The sequence below is a fragment of the Ochotona princeps genome, chromosome 16 (assembly GCF_030435755.1).
Source record: "Ochotona princeps isolate mOchPri1 chromosome 16, mOchPri1.hap1, whole genome shotgun sequence".
Classification (NCBI taxonomy): domain Eukaryota; kingdom Metazoa; phylum Chordata; class Mammalia; order Lagomorpha; family Ochotonidae; genus Ochotona; species Ochotona princeps.
This window is the reverse complement of record NC_080847.1, coordinates 50456796-50476341: the sequence shown is the minus strand read 5'-3', so window position 1 is coordinate 50476341 and position 19546 is coordinate 50456796. Positions and strand designations below refer to the sequence as shown.

General features: G+C 58.0%; 1 protein-coding gene across 6 annotated transcripts; it reads left to right on the top strand.

Moving 5' to 3' along the window:
- Positions 1–510: 510 nt before the first annotated feature.
- Positions 511–19377, top strand: COQ8B (coenzyme Q8B). 6 transcript variants are annotated; one of them, XM_058674620.1, is made up of 15 exons: positions 517–664; positions 1968–2051; positions 2171–2290; positions 2477–2543; positions 5420–5497; positions 8712–8834; positions 8927–9012; positions 9955–10095; positions 10184–10265; positions 11021–11114; positions 14320–14461; positions 14579–14686; positions 15705–15770; positions 18345–18431; positions 18726–19377. In XM_058674620.1, exons 1-15 carry the CDS (start codon positions 587–589, stop codon positions 19026–19028), a joined length of 1659 nt encoding a protein of 552 aa, XP_058530603.1. In that variant the 5' UTR covers positions 517–586; the 3' UTR covers positions 19029–19377. The 6 variants fall into 6 exon arrangements, with proteins under 6 accessions (XP_058530604.1, XP_058530603.1, XP_058530607.1 ...); XM_058674624.1 differs by lacking the exon at positions 517–664 and adding an exon at positions 1089–1110; XM_058674625.1 differs by lacking the exon at positions 517–664 and adding an exon at positions 1448–1590.
- The last annotated feature ends 169 nt before the right edge of the window (positions 19378–19546 follow it).

Sequence of the window (19546 nt, the reverse complement as noted above, 5' to 3'; positions counted from 1 at the left end):
CCCACAGGACGTGACGCACCGCGCGCCGCGGAGAGGGCGGAGCTCCACCTGAGCTCCCGGGGCGGGGCACCGATGGCCTCGTGGGGGCGTGGCTCAGACTGGCTCCGCCCCCTACGTCCTGGCTCCGCCCTCACCTAACGGCATGGTCGCCGCCCGCCTGCGTCCTCTGTAGGTGTGGGGCGCCCAGGGGGCGCTGTCGGGGTCTCTCTTGCTCCCCTATGACTTAATTCCACTTCCCTGCACACTCACGTGACCCGTGACGCGTCAGCCGCGCAACGGGGTTCTTTTTATTGCACGCAGGGGGCCCCCAAGACATGAGTTCCCAGGTTGCCACGAGTGACTTTCCCGCCATCCTTGAGTCAGCTGAGAGAAATCTGGCTGCTCTACACCAGGCCCTGTTCCCTCACGGGGACCCCCAGGCCCACCCTCGTGGTTTTGGAGCCGCAGCCGTGTGGGGTCTGTTGTCCAGGGCGTTGCCCCCAGCGCCTGCGTCAGACCCTCACCTTTGGAGGCAGAGAGCAGGTGGTTTCTGTCTTAGCTGAGTCACCTGGAGGAGGGACACTGGACACACGCCCAAGGTTCTAGGATGAGTCATCTCTTCCCCCAGTCCCCCTGCTACGTCACACAGTCTTCTGCAGGGGCCAGAGCCCACCGGGTACATCAGGTTGGGAAGCCGGGGTCCCCAGAAAGGGATGAGCTTTGCTGAGGCCACGCAGCCCTGGGACTGGGGTGGGTGGGTGAGTGGGTGGCTTGGGCAGAGGCGGCAGGGCGCTGTGGGAGAAGCACCTGCTGCCACGGTGGGAGAAGAGGCACAGCCAGCCTGGCTGCTGCCGTCCCAGACGGTGAACCTAAAGGAGAGGAGGGGGTGACTCAGCCTGCCGTGCCCTCACTCCCACAGGGGCTGGAGCGGGAATTTGTGGGATGCCAAGGTTCCTGACGATTGCTGACTCAACTCCGGGAATCTTGGCTGAGTGTGTTCCGGGAAATGTCAGGCCTTCCGTTTGCAGAGGACTCCTACTCACGGGTGGGCGGGGAGCCGAGAGGGATAGCAGGGTGTGTGAGGGAACGGCTGCTGTGCCTGCTTAGGGAAGGGGTCAATGGACTGCAGAGGTGAGGGTGTGAGCAGGAGAGAGCTGGCCAGGGAACAGGGGCATGGGGAGGGAGGAGTGGGCAGGTGCATACCATAGGGTGCTGGGTTGTGTGTGTAAGGGGGTGAGTAAAAGGTGTGTTTCAAAGAGGTGAGCCTGCCAGGGGTGCATGCAACAGGAGACACTGGCAGGAGGCCAGAGCGCAGGAGAGAGAGGAGTGGAGTTTGTAAACCAGAATGAGGCTTGACTGACAGGTCTGGAAGAGAAACGCCCCGCCTCCAGCGCCCGGCCACGCCCCTCCCGGCCACGCCCCCGTCACGCTGCCGGCTGAGCTTCACGCAAGCTTAGTGCCCGTCAAACGAGCCGCTGCTCCCCTATTGGTGGCCGGCCGGAGGGGGGCGGGCATACGCAGGCTCCCGGAAGTCCAGGAGGGCCCGGCACGCTTTGCGGACCCGCGGCCAGAAGGCTGTGGGTGCTTAGCAACGTGGAGGTGGTGGGGAAGGTACCCATAAACCGGGTGACGGGACTGGGAAGGAATTGCGGATACCTAGCAACAGGGAGTCAGGAAGGCAGTGCCTAGCAACGGGCGAGGGGGAGGTGGGGCCGGCTCCGAGCGCAGCGGTAACCCTGGAGCATCTGGAGGTGTCTAGCAACGAGCAGTGGCAGGGGCCAGAAGGCTAGATGGAATTTGGGAGGCCCGCGGGAAGAGGCAGCGAAGAGTTTCCTAGCAACGAGAAGGGGGAGCCGGGAGAACCAGGGGGAGTCTGTAAGCAGGGCAGGGACTTTGAGAGGTGGAAGTCAGAGGTGGGAAGGGAGGCAAAGTTGGGGGGAGGACCAGTGCACCCATCCTACCCACTAACCCCTCCTCTGCTCCCCCAGGCAATGTGGCTGGAGCTGGGGGGCCTCCTGCGGGGGACTTTTGCTGTACCTCGGGGGACACGGGGCCCTGGGCTGCGCTGGTGGGTAAGAATCTGGGAGAGGGTCACCCAGGGGGAGAGGCCAAGGGCGGGTTCCAGGAGTGCGTGGACAGGGAGGGATCCCAAAGTGTCTTCCACTCCCACCCAAGCCCGCATCTCTTCCAGGGCCCGCGTTGGGGTTCCTGGACCCCAAAATCACTTCATGATGAGCCTGGAAGGGGCTTGGGGGAGGAGGACATTCGTAGGGCACGGGAAGCCCGGCCTCGGAAGACACCGCGACCCCAGGTATCACCGTTACTGTTCCTCTGGCCCCACCTCCCACACATGCACATGTACCCTGGTACCCTGCAAGGCCCTGTGCAGGCCACTGGCCCCACTGAGTTTGGGGGAAGGGTGCAGCCATAGCCTGGGTGCCTCCCATCCCAGGCGCTATGCCTGCCTTCCTACCCTCACACCTCCTCTCTTTCCCAGCTGAGCGAGCGCTCTCGAGAACGCAAGGTGCCTTCTTCACGCATCAGCCGCTTGGCCAGCTTTGGGGGTAGGTGTGACTTGGAGTATCTAGAGTGGAGGAGATGGCACTTAGAGATTGTGACAAGGAAGGGGTGAATCTGAGAGAGAGAAATGGGGGTGGGGAGGGAGGAGAGACAGGGAGACAGCCAGTCACCACATGGCCCTGAATCCATCGACGTTTGTGCCCATTCCATAGATGAGCAAATGGAGGCTAAGGGGGGATGTCAATACTGAGGGATTGCAGGTGGCAGCCTGGCTTGGCGTGGTTCGCTGGGTTGCAGCCAGCATTTGCAAAGAACAGAACATAAGACACAGCGGCCCCCACACAGCACATCAAGTCTCGTTTCACCAAACCCCAGACGTGGGTCTGTCCCGCTTGACTGTCAATGTGACGAGCGTGGCTCCAGTGTGGGGGGTGCTGGCGCCCAGCTGGTAGAGGCGGTTGAGCACACTAGTTGGAGCTTTGCTCCTCATCACTCCCCAGGCCACTCAGTCCTGGGGCGACTCTGCTGTGTCCTTGCTTTGTGATTCTAAGCCAGGTACTGCTCCTGAGCCTCCATCTCCTTTTTCATAAAGATGGAGGTGTGTTGATGGAGGTGTGGTTTTTTTTTTCTGTCCAATGCACTTCAGCACAGTGTGAGCACAAAGTGAGCTGCAGCCTGGAAGACGGTGGGTGCTGCGCATGGCAGCCGGAGGAAGGGCCAGCTCCAGTCAACATCAGGGAGGGAAGGAAAGCGGCAGACACCCAAGGGGCCTGTAGGGATGGGGAGAGAAAGGAAGCAGAGGAAATCCGAGCCAAAGAGATCACACCAGCCCGAGGGACAGGGAGAAGGAGGCCTGGCAGGTGTGCTGGAGAACAGTGGGGGAGGTGAGCCCTGAGAAGGAGGCGGGTCAGAGGGCTGGGGCCGGGGAGAGGGAGGAGGGCTGGGGTGACAGGAAGGCTGGGACAGGGGAGGAGCGTTGGGGCAAGGGAGGAGGGCTGTAGTGGGGTGGGGAGGAAGGTTGGGGGACCCAGAGGACAGTCAGGCCAGGGCAGTCATCCCAGGACCTTCCCAACCTTGGCTCTACACAAGAATCATCCGAGGTGTTGAGACTCATGTGAGGAGCAGGCCCATGGGTTAGCGGTTGAACCTTCACCTGCAACCCCAGCACGTGCCTGGCTTGGAGTTCCAGTCCTGGCTTCCTGCTGCTGACGTGCGTGTCGGGACACAACAGGTGGTGGCTTCAGAGCTTGGGTCCCTGTCACCTGTGTGGCTTGGCTTGTGCATGCACCTTGGCTGTGCATACATTTGGGGACGGAGATGGAGAAGGGGCAACGAACCAGCACATGGGGAGATTTCTCTTTCCTTCTCTGTCTCTCAAATAAATAAAAGAAGTATTTAAAAAAAATTTCAAAGGCAGATTTACAGAGAGACAGAGATCTTTCATCTGCTGCTTCACTCTCTGAAATGGCCACAATGGCTGGAACTGAGCTGATCCAAAGCCACGAGGTTCTTCCGGGTCTCCCACATGGGTACAGAGATCCAAGGACTTGGGCCATCCTCCACTGCTTTGCCAGGCCAAGGCAGGGAGCTGGATGGGAAGTGGAGCAATCAGGGCATGAACCAGTACCCATAGGGGATGCTGGTGCTTGGAAGTGGAGGGTTAACCAGCTAAACCATTGCACCAGCCCCGCAAAGAAGTATTTTTTAAAAGATGTATTTGTTTGGGGCCAGGTGAGATAGCCCAGTGGCTAAACTCCTCGCATTGCATGCGCCAGAATCCCTTATGGGCACTGGTTTGTATCCTGGCCACTGCACTCCCCATCCAGCTCGCTGTTTGTGGCCTTAGGACCTTGCATCCACATGGGAGACTCAGAGGAAGCTCCTGGCTCTTGGCTTTGGATCAGCTCAGCTCTAGCTGTTGTGGCCACGTGGGGAGTGAATCAGCAGACAGAAGATCTTTCTGTCTCTCCTTGCTATATATCTGACTTTCCAATAAAAATCAATCTTAAAAAAAAAAACTCATTTGAACAGCAGAGCTACAGAGAGAGAGAAAAAGAGATCTTGCATCTCTTGCTTCACTCCCCAGTTGGCCGTCTCAGGGCAGGCTGAAGCCTGGTGCCTGGAACTTCATCCAACTATCCCACGTTGGTGCTGGGGTGAAGCACGAGGGGCCATCTTGTGCTGCTTTCCTGGGCCTTTAGCAGGGAATTGGATCAGAAGAGAAGCACCCGTGTGGGATGCCGGCACTGTAGACAGTGGGTGAACTCCCTGCACCACAGCACTGGCTCTGAAATAAACTTTTTTTAAAAAAGATTTATTTTCATTGCAAAGTCAGATAAAGAGAAAGAGAAAGATCTTCCATCCGATGGTTCAATCCCCAAGCAGCTGCAATGGCTGGAGCTGAGCCAATCCGAAGCCAGAAACTAGGAGCTTTTTCCAGGTCTCCCACGCAGGTGCAGAATCCCAAGGCTTTGGGCCATCCTCAACTGCTTTCCCAGGCCACAAGCAGGGAGCTGATTGGGAAGTGGAGCTGCCGGGTTCCCGGCGCCCATATGGGATCCTGGCGCGTTCTAGGAGAGGATTTTAGCTGCTAGGACATGCCTCCAGGCCGAACCTGAAATAAATTTTTTAAGTACAAATTCTAAGCCTTCCTGGTCAGGCCAGCTTCCTGAGAAGCCATGGGGTTGGGGCCCAAATCCCTAATTCCCCAAAGCGCTTCAGGTGACCCTGCTGTGCACCCAGGGCTGAGAACTGCTGGGAGGGAGACACATACACCAAGGGGTGAGAAAGGGCAGTAAGAGAATGACGGAGCTGCAGCCAGGAGCAAGCAGATGAGCGTGCTTACGGAGACACTGGAGGTGGGAGGCTGGGAAGGGCTCAGGGGCAGGGACCCACCCCGCACCTCCTCTGTGCTCTCCAGGGTTGGCTGTGAGCCTGGGGCTGGGAGCGCTGGCTGAGGTGGCCAAAAAGTCCTTCCCGGGAGGACCCCTGCAGACAGGTGAGTACCAGCCCCCCCCCACACACACACACACCACGGTTCAGACCAGCGCTTGCTGAGTTAGCTCTTAGAGCCCCGGTCTCTCCTCACCTGGAGAATGCTGGTGAAGATGATGAGAGAATCCTCAAGAAAGTTCACGGAAAATGCATATGAGCCAAAACGACATGGATTGCAAAGTTCTTATATCCCCAAATCAACTTTTGTTTGATTTTGTTTCTTTGAAACGCAGAGGTACGGAGAGAGACATTGATCATCCATCTGCTGACTGTCATCCCCAGATGACTGCATCAGCCAAGCCAAAGCCAGGAGCCTGGAGCTGCATCCGGGTCTTGTGTGGAGGTGCTAAGGGCCCAAGTTCTTGGGTCATCCTCTGCTGCTTTCTCAGCTGCATTAGTGGGAAGCTGGATTAGAAGTAGAGCAACTGGCCCCGGCCCCATAGTCTAATGGGTAACGTCCTCACCTTGCACTCACCGGGATCTAATATATATGCCGGTTCTAATCCCAGCTGCTCACTTCCCATCCAGCTCCCTGATTGTGTCCTGGGAAAGCAGTAGAGGATGGCCCAAAGCCTTGGGACCCTGCACTCGTGTGGGAGACCTGGAAGAAGCTCCTGGCTGTTAATTGGCACAGCTCTGGCCGTTGTAGCCACCTGGCATGGGGAGTGAATCAGCGGACAGAAGATCTTTGTCTCTCTTCTCTCTTCCTCTCTGTATATTTGACTTTCCAATAAAATAAGTAAATAAATCTTAAAAGAATTAGAGCAAAGCAACCAGGACTTGAACCAGAACTTACGGGATGTAGGCATCCCGTGCAGGAGCTTAACCCACATTGTGTGCCACAAAGCCTGCCTCTAAACTTACTTTATTTGTTTTTACATGAGGGTTTTTTGTTTGTCTGTTTGTTTGTTTTTTTGTTTTTAAGATTTATTTGAAAAGCAGGGCTACAGCGAGAGAGATCTTCCAACTGCTCATTCACTCCCAAAGTGGCCACACTGACTGGGACTGAGCTAATCCACAACCAGGAGCCAAGAGCTTCTTCCTTTTTCCCCACAGGGGCCCTAGCAGTCGGGCCTATCATTTCTGCTTTCCAGGCTGCTTAGCAGGGAGCTGTATTGGGAGTGAAGCAGGTGGAGCACCCGGGACTGAACCAGCCAGATGTACAGCCAGGAGTGTTTTACCGAAGTGGACACACCTGTGTGCAGGGGCAAGGCTCTGCACCACAGCAGTTCCTGCAGCCCGTAGTCCCAACACCCCTGCTGGCCCTTCAAGCTGACCAGCCGGTAAACATGAGGCACTGGGTGCAGGCCACAGAGACGAGTGAGGTCCTGCCACCACTGGGCCACAGGGATGCGTCCTGACAGTGTGTCACTGCGTGAAAGCAGCCACGGGCACATGGCCTTGTCACGGCGAAGGGGCCTGAGCAGATAGCCCATAGAGACAGGTAGTACTGACGGGCTGTGGGTAGTGACTGTGGGGGCTGTAGGGTGTGGGGGCTTGAGGCTGTGGTGTGTGGAGAGTGACTACGGGGCTGTGGGGTTTTTTTTATAGGTGAGGAAATGTTCTAGCTGATTGTTGTAGTGTTCTTGCGACTTGAATGTGCCAGAAAGCACAGTATCAGCCTGTACCTGGCTGAGTGATGTGCTGGATCAAGGATCTTTCAAATCAGCTGTTAAAGAAAAAAATGAGGCCTTCACTAGGTGGTTTTAATTGATGAGTTTTATCCATTTTCATTGAAAATTAATTTAATTATGCAGATTCATGGGGTGCAATGGGGCATTTGATATACATATGTACTGTACAATGATCAAATCAAGAAGATTATTTGAAAGGCAGAGTGTTAGAAAGACAGAGAGCAAGTTCTTCCATCTGCTGGCTCTGTGCTCCCAGTGGCTGCAGTGGCTGAGGCTGGACCAGGACTAAGACAGGAGCCTGAGCTCCCTCGGGGTCTCCCACATGGGTGGGTGATGGGGTGTGAGTACTGGGGCCGTTTTCCTTCACTTCGCTCTGCTGCGTCAGCAGGGAACCGGATGGGAAGCAGGGCAGTCGGGAGGCAGGCCGGCGCACCTGTGGGATGCCGAAGTCGCAGGTGGCGACTGAACCTGCTGGGCCATAGCACACGGGCCCCTGGGGCTTAGCACCTCTGTCTCAATTTGTTTTTTTAATTTTGATTAACACAGTAATTATTCCCTGGCGTCCTCTGCTCACCCTCACACCGGGAGAAGTGTCCCTGTGGTGTGCGCCTGCCACCACATGCAGATTCATCCTGCTGGTGGCCATTAGGCTCATTTGGTTGTGGGACATGCGGCTGGTATGGGCGTCCTGGCCCTGCCTGACGGTGGGCACCCCTGTGTGTCTCCCTTGGGTTTCTCCCTGGAGGGGGGAATGTGCCAAGTACAGGTATGTGTGTGTCACTAGAGATGTCCCATCTGTCTGCAGGGGCCTGTGCCAGCCAGGGACCTGCCCTCAGTGGTGACTGAGCTCAGGGTCTGCCCATCTTTGCCAACACCTGCCAGTGTCTTCTACACTTCACCATTCTGAACTGTGTATTATAATGATTAGAAAAAATATTAGTGGGACCAGCACAGTAGCCTAGAGGCTAAAGTCCTTGCCTTGCAGACACCAGGATCCCATATGGGCGCCAGTTCATGTCCCAGCTGCTCCATTTCCCATCCAGCTCCCTGCTTGTGGCCTGGGAAAACCCTAGAGGATGGTCCTTGGGACCCTGCACCTGCATGGTAGACTGGAGGAAGCTCCTGGCTTTGGATCGGCTCAGCTCCAGCCACTGTGGCCACTTGGGGAATGAATCAGCAGATGGAAGATCTTCTCTGTCTCTCCTTCCCTCTGTAAATCTGACTTTCCAGTAAAAATAAATCTTTAAAAAGATTATTTTTACTTTATTTGAAAGGCAAAGAGACTGAGAAAAAGAGATCTTCCATTGATTGGTTCACTCCTTAAATAGCCAGCAGCAGCCAGGGCCAAGGCTGGCAGCCCGGAGTTCCGTGCGGGTCTTCCACCTGAGTGGCCGGCCTGCAAGCTGTTGCGCTGTCACAGACTGCCTGGCAGAGGCCATCAGTAGGAAACTGCATCAGAAGTCGAGAAACCAGGACTCTGGCCAGGCACCAATTTGGGGCACAGACAATCCCAGCAGGGGCGATGCCCGCCCCCACAACAGCCATCCTTGGCCGTGACATTGCTGTTTGTCCTTTCCTTTCCAGAGGGCGGCTCCCAACTGGGTTCCAGCCCCTTCCTGTCCGAGGCCAACGCCGAGCGAATCGTGCAGACCCTGTGCACCGTGCGGGGCGCCGCCCTCAAGGTTGGCCAGATGCTCAGTATCCAGGGTACGGTGGGGGGACCCTCACTCACCTCCTGAACCCCACCCACACTCCTGCCCCACTCTCATCCTCCTCTCCCCTGCCGGCTGTCTCCCTAGACAACAGCCTCATCAGCCCCCAACTGCAGCGCATCTTCGAGCGGGTCCGCCAGAGTGCCGACTTCATGCCTCGCTGGCAGATGCTGGTGAGTGTCCAGGGTGGGGTCTGGCTGCTCCCCCTGCCACCTGCCTGGGTCCTTCCACCTGCCTGTGCCTCAGTTTCCCCTTCTGTGATGAGGCTCACCAGAGGCCACGCCCGACAGCACTGCTGGGATGAAATGAGCAGGGTGGGACAGAGTACTCAGCCGTATGCCAGGCATGGGCGTGGCGCTCCAGCGAGGTATCGGGGCACCACAGGTGGCATCCGTGCTCCCTGGAGTGAGACTGTGATGGCACACGTGTGTCCTGGCCACCTGTGCCTGTTCCTTTGTGAGAAATAGTGATGGCCATGGCTACACTCACATCCACACACGATGAGCACCTGTGTCTCCCGCCCACCATGAGCAACAGAGCAGCTTCCCTGTGGCGGCCGCTGCGTTTCACTTAAGGGAGAGCGTCTCTGTGTAGGTTGGCACAGTGCTTGGCACCGGGTGAGTGCCTGAGATGTGAGTTGCTCCTGGGGGGGAGACCCGGACTCCAGGGGCGCCTTCACTTGCCCTGTGACCCTCAGCTCTCGGTTTGGTCCCCTGGAAGCCACTCCCCCACCCCCCGTAAACCTCAGCTCTGCCCTGTCACCCTCGTGCTGGGTTGTCAGTGCAGCCAAGGGGTGTAACGAGGGACTGTTACCGAGTTCAGCTAGAAGCAGCAGCTCCCCATGGCAGCCCACGCAGCCCGGGGAGTGACAGCTTAGGGGAGCAGAGGCCTCCCGGTTGGTCAGTCAGGGCCTGGCTGGTCACTGTGGACAGGGGAGCTCTGTCTCAGCCTCTGCTCCCCATCCAAGAGGAGAGCAGCAGCAATGAGCCCAGGGCCCAGGGAGTTCCGGGGTTCCTCGCAGCTCAAGGACGCAGCACGGAGAGCGAACTTGGCTTTGCCCTGTGCGAGGCCAGTGATTGCTATGACCATTCCCTTCCCTACCCTGTACCCCACAGAGGGTTCTAGAAGAGGAACTTGGCAAGGACTGGCAGGCTAAGATGGCCTCCCTGGAGGAGGTGCCCTTTGCTGCTGCCTCCATCGGACAGGTCCACCAGGGCGTGCTGAGGGACGGCACAGAGGTGGCTGTAAAGATCCAGGTGAGAGAGGCGGCCTGGCACATGGTGGGGGGGTCTCACTGGGCACAGGGATGAGCCCTTTCCCCTATGTTGTCCCCTTCACTCACAGTACCCAGGCGTTGCCCAGAGCATCCAGAGTGACGTCCAGAACCTTCTGGCTGTGCTGAAGATGAGCGTGGCCCTGCCAGAGGGTGAGCAGCCCGCCAGCGCCTGCATGGGAGGGGCGCCCCCAGAGAGCAGAGGCAGAGCGTGGGGCAAGGCGTGTGTGTGTGTGTGTGTGTGTGTGTGTACAGGTGGCCAGAAAGCAGGGTGCTGAGGTAGGGAGAGCCCAAGTGTGGCCACAGCCCCAGGTCCCTGTGCACAGGCGGGCCACACATGGAGGGGTACACAAAGCAGACGGGGTGGGGAGGTGGACCACGCGCGGCTGAGTCAGAGCGTGTGGGAAAGTGGGAAAGCAGCTGCCTGCCGACTCAGTGCCGCAGGTGGCACAGCTGTGTGTGTGACAGAGAGAGTCGGAGAGGCAGCAGGAGGCAGAGCCAACGAAGCAAGACAGAGGCAAGAGGGGTGTGTAGTCTAATGGTTAGAATACCTGCATCCCACATCCCGGTCCCTGGCTCTGCCACCTGGCTCCAGCTTCCTGCCGATGCAGACACCACAAGGCAGCAGCAATGTACAAGTCATTGGGCTTTCCGGCCCGGCCATTGTAAGCACCTGGGTAGTGGGAAGAAGCACTCTCTGGCTCTGTTTCTCTGCCTCTCAGATATAAAAAACAAACCAGAATGAAATGTTAGAAAAAGACGGAGGGAGACCAGGAAAGCAGCTGGGCTGCTGATTGTGGAAGAGCTGCCTGTGACAAGGGTATCCTTGGGAGAAACCTCAGGAGTAGAGGGACAGTGATGGCTGGGGGCAGCCTGGGCTTCCCTGGCTGACTTGGCTGTCCCCTCAGGCCTATTTGCCGAGCAGAGTTTGCAGGCCTTGCAGCAGGAGCTGGCTTGGGAGTGTGACTACCGCCGCGAGGCAGCCTGTGCCCAGAACTTCAGGTGAGGCGAGCTGGAAGTGGGTGCCCGCCTTCCCCCCCACCTCTGGTGGCTGCAGCTCCAGGGCACATGCCTGCTGTGCTGTGATGCTATTGCAGCCTACTCCCACTGAGGAAGATGAAGCAGCCTGACAGCATCCCAAACTGGAGAGAACAGGGTTCTAGAACATTTCTTTAACCCTAGAAAGACAGATCTAAGCATGAGGGGAATAGGCTATCATCTCTAGATAACTCATACAGTTGCATATCCCTACAAGCACTGCCATTCCTGCTACACTCACGGACACCCCCGGATTTCTCTAGAATGCTCAGAGCAGCGTTGTAATAGCCCTGGACTGACAACAACTCAAATCTCCCACCTCTGTCCACCAGGGTGGATGCGTAGATCACAGGCTAGTCATTTCCCTGCCGTGTCGGGCAGCACTGAGAAGGGATGAACCGTGCCTGGCTGGAATGGTGAGACTGAATCCCAGAAGCAGCGCGTTGTGCCGCAGCTAATGGCCCCAGTGTGGGATCGCCACGTGGCTCACATGGCCACTGAGGGGTGGTGGTGTGCCCAGTGCTGTAGATGGGCAGCAGAAGGCAACAGCTCAGGGTAGTACCCTGGAGGCAAGTGGAGGTGGGACCAAACCTCAGGTCCCAGGTTCCCCTTTCCCAGACTGTGTGGCCTGAGCAGTCACCTCCCGGGGAGAACAGAGAATCGTGCTAACCGAACGCCTAGCCCGGGACCTGGCCCAGCAGGAACAGTACATGCTGGGGACAAGGACAATACGGTCAGCCGTAGAGCTCTGCGGAGGCAGCTGGCAAACAGGGTGAAAGGCCGGAGCGTTTCCATGCAGGATCAGGGTCACCCCCTTCTCTACACCCTGGTCCCTACCTGCTACTGCTCCCCTGTCCTCCGATCGTGTAGAGGGCTCCGCTCATTTTTCACTTTTTTTCCCCTCGTGTATTTCCTTGAAGGACACAGAGATAGAAAAATTCTATCCACTGCTTCCCCCTAGATGCCTGCGATGGCTGGTTCAGGACAAAGCGAGGAACCTGGCACTCCATCCAGGTCTCTCACATGGGTGGCAGGGGGCCCAAGTCCTTCCCAGGTGCAGGCAGCTGGATCGGAAGTGGAACAGCTGGGACTCAAACCCGCGTTCTGTTATGGGATGCTACAGTTGCTGGCAGTGGCTTAGTTCATTGTGCCACTGCGCTGCCCCTCGCCCACCTTCCCTGCCTCCCAAATCTCCCCTTGGCGTGTTTCTCTCGGTCTGTTTGTGAATGGGCCTTCAGAGGGGACAGGCTCTGGTGACTGCTCCGTCCACCAGCATGGCCCAGGAACAGGGATGGGCAAGCATGAAGGGGAATTCTTCCGTTGATCCGCCAGGTTCAAGAATCCAGTAGTCTCCCTTGGGACTCGGAGGACCCATCCCAACAGCCCGAGCCCTCTGCCCTATTCTCCCCATGTCTGATGACAAGGGCTCATTTTCCAGATAAGGCGGTGCGGCACATTGCTGCCAGCTGGAAAGTGTTGGCCGCGTCTTCCGCTCACACACCTGACACCTTTTCCATCTGGGCTGAGTGCATTCTCCCTCGCTGTGGCTTCCCCTTTGCAGTTGGTGTGACAGCAAAAGCAGCAGCGGTTTCTCGTTCCTTTACCGCAGTGTCGTGCCCAGAGTGGTCATTTCACTTTAGGTCTCCGCAGTCACAGCCTAGGATTTGTTTGTTTTCTGGACTAAGAAAGAAAGCATCTTTGCCCTCGAAGGAAGCCCTTTATGGCTTTGCTTGAGTTACTTATTTCTTTGAAAGGTAGGCTGGGGCTGGACCCGGCCCAAGCCAGGAGCCTAGAATAGAAGCCCAAGGACATGGGCCATCTCCCGCTGCTTTCTTGGGCATATTAGCAGGGAGCTGAATTGGAAACAGAGCAGTTGGGACTCAAACTGGTACTGTTAGGGAATCACGGTGTTGCTGACAGCAGCATAGCACACTACCCCTCCACAGTGCATGTGAGTGGCCAGCATTGCTGCTCTTGGGCTTTTGGGGTCCCTAGCCTAAGGGTTCATTGAACACAAGCCCTGCAGTGCTGTACAGTAGACAGACTGATGATTGGGTAGGGGCCGAGGGGCAGACAGCGTATCCTGTGAGAATGCGCCAGATGGGGAGTGACGGAGGTCCCACTGGGGCAGACATGGGCGGAGCGAGAGGCCATCCACTACTCAGAATGGCATGAATTATTTATTTCTGGAATTGTCTATTAAATTTTTTTTCTTAACCCTGGCTGACTACAGGTGACTGAACCCAAGGCAAATGAAACTGCAGATAAAGAGGGACTAGCGCAGCGATCAATAGATTTGATAGCATTGTATGCAAGATGAACTCATTGGCTGTTTTTTTTTTCTTAAGTAATGTACAAAAGACTGGAGTTGTGCTATATTAGGTTAAGCTGCTGCCTGCAATGCTGGCATCACTTAAGGGCACTGGTTTGAGCCCCGGTCGCTCCACTTCCAGTCCAGCTCTCTGCTAAACAGACCTGGGAAAGCAGCAGAAAATGGCTCCTGTTCATGGAAGAGCGGGGAGGTTCCTCACCTCAGCCTGCCCAGCTCTGTTAGAGGCGCGCAGGGATGAACCAGCAGGCAAAAACCTCCCTTTCTTTCAAATAGGGGGGAATGGTTGTGTATTATTTATCTAAAAGGCCAAGTCACAGAAAAAGAGGGGGAAGGAGATGTTTCATCCAGGTCTCCTAGGTGGGTACGGGAGCCCAAGCCCTTGGGCCGTCTGCTGCCTTCCCAGGTGTGTTAGCAGGGGACTGGATTGAAGTGGAGCAGCCAGGACTGAAACCATTGCCTATAAGGGATGCCAGCATTGCGGGTGGCAGCTTTACCCACTCTGCCACAGTATCTCCCTCTCCCTGCCCACCCCATCCTCACCCCCAATTTTTTTTCTTTAAGTTACCACAAACTAAGACACACTGAGCTCATCCAAGGACAACCAGAGTCACAGAAGGGTGTCAGGTAGGGAGGAAGTCACTGAGTTTCCAGCAGCTCCCAGCTTAGGAGTGCACAGAGTGGGTGCCACCGGGGTACTTGTAAACTCAGTCCAGCTACCCAGACCACTCAGAGGCAGAGAGGGCAGGAGAGCCAGAAGAAGCACTTCCTGGAGAACTTCTGGTCCGGCCTAGGGGCCTCCAGCATGCAAGCACGCCAATCGTCCCCCTTGACCCTCAGGCGACTGCTGGCAGGCGACCCCTTCTTCCGCGTGCCAGCTGTGGTTGAAGAGCTGTGCACAACACGGGTGCTGGGCATGGAGCTGGCCGGCGGGGTGCCACTGGACCAGTGCCGAGACCTGAGCCAGGACACACGGAACCAGGTACCGGGTGGGAACACAGGTATGGGCAGGGCCAGCAGGAAGGGTGGGTGGGGTGCCCAGGGGCCCGGCAGGCTGCCCCGTGCCTCACTGTGCCGTCACTACCATCTCCCCGTCCAGCTTTGCTTCCAGCTCCTGAGGCTGTGTCTGCGGGAGCTGTTCGAGTTTCGATTCATGCAGACCGACCCCAACTGGGCCAACTTCCTGTATGATGCCTCCAACCACCAGGTTGGTCCTGGGAATGTGAGTCATGGACGGTCAGCTGCTGCCACAAGGATGTCTCACATCGTAGCGGCCAAACCCCCGCCCCTCCAGTTTATCACTCGGTAACTAGGCCAGGCTGCCAGGCCCCCCACACACACCCCAACACTGTGATTCAGGGAGCCACGCCCTCTGCCGTCGTGCCATCTGGAGGCCTCCCAGAACAAGGGGAAAGTCACCCCGGGCCCAGCTGGTTTGATCAGAGGGAGCCAGTCAGTTCCTTCACTGCTCCCTCCATAAGAACTCGTTCAGGCCTGTCTCTGTGCGGGGGTGGGGCTGGAACGTGGAGCTGCCTGGCCAGGCCGTGGCTTCCTGGTGGCAGAGTGAGCGGGCACACACAGCACATGGTGGGAAGGCGGTTAGCCATCCAGCCCAGCAGCCAGCCATCTGTACAGTGGCCCCTGCAGCCTGCTGCTGGCTGCCCCAACCAGGCCTTCACAGTCTCCAACCCCAGACAATAGTGGCCTTGGGCAGTGCGCCCTGGGATGGGGAGGCGGGGCAGAAGGGATGGGTCTTGGGGGTCGGACACCCAGGGGCTGTGGGACCCCAGTGAAGGGATTTGACCAACCTGGGGTGAGTGGGGCATCAAAGGAGGCTTCTGGAAGGAAGGGGCCTTAGAGCTGAGACAGAAAGAGGGGGAGACAGCCATGGGTGGGAGAAGGGGGTGAGGAGGGGCCAGAGGTATGCAAAGGCTGGAAGGAGAATTAGCACCTGCAGACCTCGCATCCTGGCTCCACACAGCAGTCTGTCCCGTGTGTCACTGGAGGGGGTCTTTCTCCAACAGGACGCTGGCCGCAATGTCCCTTCTCCCCTGCCTCCCCCCACAGTGAGCACAGGGGCCCACCCCCCTCCCAAGCATGTACCCAGTGTGGGACTTTTACAGGGCTCCAGCTGCATATTTTGTTTGTTTGTTTGTTTATTTGCAAGAAAGCTAAGTATCAGTATGCCACAGGTGGTCCCCATGGTGGGTATTCCTCGTCCCCAGGTGACCCTACTGGATTTTGGTGCAAGCCGGGAATTTGGGACGGAGTTCACCGACCATTACATCGAGGTGAGTGCCCTACCCCGGGGCCGGTCAAGGATAAGGCCCAGCCAGGTGCTGAGACCGAGGGGTCAGGGGGAGGCGCAGCGCCTGGAATCGAGAAGGAATAAGTCAGGATAATGGGAACAGCAGCTAGCAGCTAGTGAGTGGGCCCGTTAGGTCAGGTGTTGTCTTCTAGGCACTGGTTTTGTTTTTAAAGATTTATTTATTTGCATTGGAAAGTCAGATTTACAGAGAGAAGGAGAGACAGAGAAAGATCCTCCATCCACTGGTTAATCCCCCAAGTGGCTGCATCAGAGCTGAACTAATCTGAAGTCAGGAGCCAGGAGCTTCTTACGGGTCTCCCAGGCAGATGTAGGGTCCCAAGGCTTTGGGCTGTCCTCCACTGCTTTCCCAGGCCACAGGCAGGGAGCTGGAAGGGAAATGGCGCAGCCAGGATCTGAACTGGCACCTATATGAGATTCCAGTGTGTGCAAGGCGAGGACTTTAGCCACTAGGCTACCATGCCGGGCCCTGATTTTTTTTTTTTTTTTTAAGATTTGTTTTTATTTGAAAGAGTTACAGAGAGAAGGAGGGAGAAAGATCTTCCATACACTGGTTCACTCCCCAAATGGCCACCATGATCAGGAGCCAAGGGCTTCTTCCAGGTCTCCCGTGCAGGTGCAGGAGCCCAAGGACGTGAGCCATCCTCTGCTGCCCTCCCAGGCCACAAAGACAGCTAGATCAGAAGCGGAGCAGAACTTGAACCTGGGCACCTGTCTGGGAAGCCAGCACCATAGCTCGAGGCCTAGCCTACCACTCCACAGTTTAGCCATTGATTTGAACCATTCAGCACTGCTCTGGGGGATGGAAGTGAGACTCGCAGAGGTCAAGCTGCTTGCTCAAGGTGACAGCTGACCTCAAGTCACCCTCAGGTCATCTGGATGTGAGGCCCTGCACCTGCCTCTCTCTGTCCTAAAGGAAAGTGGCTGCTGACCTGTCACCTCCCTGGTCCACCCACAGCAGGGCAGTGGCGTCCATGTCTGCCTGGGTAGTGGCTCTCCCCCCACTTCCCCACACCCACCCGAGAGCTCCGCCCCCTCACCCGCCTGCACGGTCCCTCCCTGCAGTGTCCGTCCATCTCAGGCTGCGGGAAGCCACATTTCATCTGCATGTTCTGATTTGGGCCATTGACCTACATGTTTCCCACCGCCTCCTCTCTGTGCCCAGCCCTCTTCCTGGTGACACTGGCACAAACAGGGTGCCCACCTTCACCAAACTCATAGACCCCCAGGGGTCAGGGCAGGGCTGGGCAGAAGCTAAGGGGTCCATGGGAGTCCAGGATGGCTTTCCTGGAGGAGGAGATAGCCAAGGATGAGGAGGAGCAGTCAGGAAGGGTATTCCAGGGAGCAAGGGCACTTGGAGCGGGGTGCTGGTACCATGCTCCCATCCCTCTGGGCATCCTGCTAAAATGCAGGCTCCAGGCCCCAGGACGAGATGCCACATTCCCAGCAGTGCTCCCAGGTGACCGTGCTGCAGGTTGGATGGCCTGGAGGAATGAGAGGAAACACACGCCCCAGCTGGGAGGGCAGGGCTGACCTGAGGGCCTGGGGAATGGAGGCCCAGCCTGGGTGCTGGGGCAGAGGGCACAGCTTGTTTTGCCCAGTCTGGGGACTTGAACAAGGGTGGGACTTACTCAGAATAAGAAAGCCACCTGTGATAGCTGGTGGTCTTGAGATGCACAGGAGTGGATCGTGCACTCGTGGGTCTGTCATCGTGGGGGGCTGGGAGGCAATCGCTGGCATCCCCTCCCCACACACAAGGGCCCCCCCAGCTATCACCACAGGCCCTCAGGATACACAGCCAAGGCCTGCAGGTTCCCAGCCACTCCCGCTTCTCACCCTGCTTAGCCAGGCCCTCCTGCCTCTACCAGTTCAAAAACGCCCTCAGACACTGGTCTCTAAGGACCTCAGGCCCCACAGATGGCTGGCCAGACAGGCCTGGGCAGGGGGAGCCGAGACACCACAGCCGCCAGATTGATGCAGCATGTCCCCCCCGCCCGCCCAGCCCCACAGAAAGGAGAGCGCGGTGGTGGCTAAGGGCTGGCCTGTTTCACTGCCCATTGTCCTCCATCACCCGTCCCCCCTCCTAGTAACAGCAGCTCCTGCTGTCCAAATAGGCTGCAGCATCATGCAGGCCTCCCAGTGTGTGCTCCAGGCCGCACACCGAGTGGCTAAGCCAAGTTTCGCCCAGGCATCCTGAGTATCGGACCCCAGGCCACACACAACGGAGCCTGACCAGGGAGACCTCGAGATGCAAGCTGGATGCTAAGACCAGGCCTTGTCCAGCTAAGCGTCTTAGCAGCCTCCACACTTCCGGTCCTCTGGGGCAGCTTGGAGGTCTCAGGAGGTGGCCACAAGCCCTGGCCACCTCCACCTTCAGGCTCTGGAGGGAGACCCAGGCGGGGGCAGAGAGGGGCAGTCCAGGTCAGTGAGACTGGAGGTGACCCTAGGCTGGACCAGGCATCTCCTGGGCCCCAGAGCACACCACCACCACCACCCACGCTCTGATCCCGCTGGTTCCCTGTCCCTCTGCCCCAACCAGGTGGTGAAGGCTGCAGCCGACGGAGACAGAGACCAAGTGCTACAGAAATCCCGGGACCTCAAGTTCCTCACAGGCTTTGAGACCAAGGTTGGCAGTCGCCCAGTTTGGAACTAGGGTGTCTGTGTGTGTTGGGGGGTGCTGCTGCTTTCTACATTGACAGGGAGGAGTGGCTGTTCGGATGCTCACCCATATGGGGGGGTGGGTCTGGGGAGGAGTGGGAGCTGCAGGAACCCTGGGAAAATGGGGCAGCTGGAGGGAGGATGTGGGGGAGTGTTTCCCGAGGGCTGCATCTAGGAGGGGGTGGGGGCTGGCTCCCCTGGGGGTGGGGAAGTGGAGGACCTCATCTCAATTCCCGGCCTCCTCTGCTGTTCCCACCCCTAGGCGTTCTCCGATGCCCACGTGCAGGCAGTGATGATCCTGGGGGAGCCCTTTGCCACCCCGGACCCTTATGACTTTGGGGCCGGGGAAACGGCGCAGCGCATACAGGGCCTCATCCCTGTGCTGTTGAGACACAGGCTGCGCCCGCCGCCCGAAGAAACCTACGCCCTGCACCGCAAGCTGGCCGGGGCCTTCCTGGCCTGTGCCCGCCTCCGCGCCCGAGTGGCCTGCCGGGACCTCTTCCAGGACACCTACCGGCGCTACTGGGCCTGCCGCCAGGCGCAGCCACAGCCGCCAGCCTCCTGAGCGGCAGGGACCTCCTGCGTGCACCCTCCAACAGCCAGCCTCTGCTCCATGGAGGCCCACCCGGCTGCTGCCCTGGGCCTGGGGCACCCTGGGGGCTAGGGGAGCCTCCTCCGCAGCGGGCACCCAGGGGCAACTAACCCAGGACGCCGGTTAACTTATTTCTGCCAAGTCTGAAGGCATCACCTACCCGCCCTCCCCACCACCTAGCCTTTATGCCTGGCTCCCAGCATCCCCTGGTGAAGGTGGAGCCAGTCCTCACCTGTGCCACCCTCCCACCCTCCTCTTCCACCAGCTGCCTGGTCCCAGGCTCCAGCTTCCTCTGGGCATGGGAGGGGTGTGTGGGGGCAGGGAGGGGGACCCTGAACCTTCATCCCAATAAAGGCAAGGCGGCCTGCCCCTTCCCCGACTCTTTCTTCTCCGCTTTGGGGGGAGGAGGGCGCAAGAGGCCACCAGGTGCAGATGGCTAGCCCCCCCATACCCCCTGGTCTGAAAGCCCCAGCCCTGGCGGGGCCATCTGT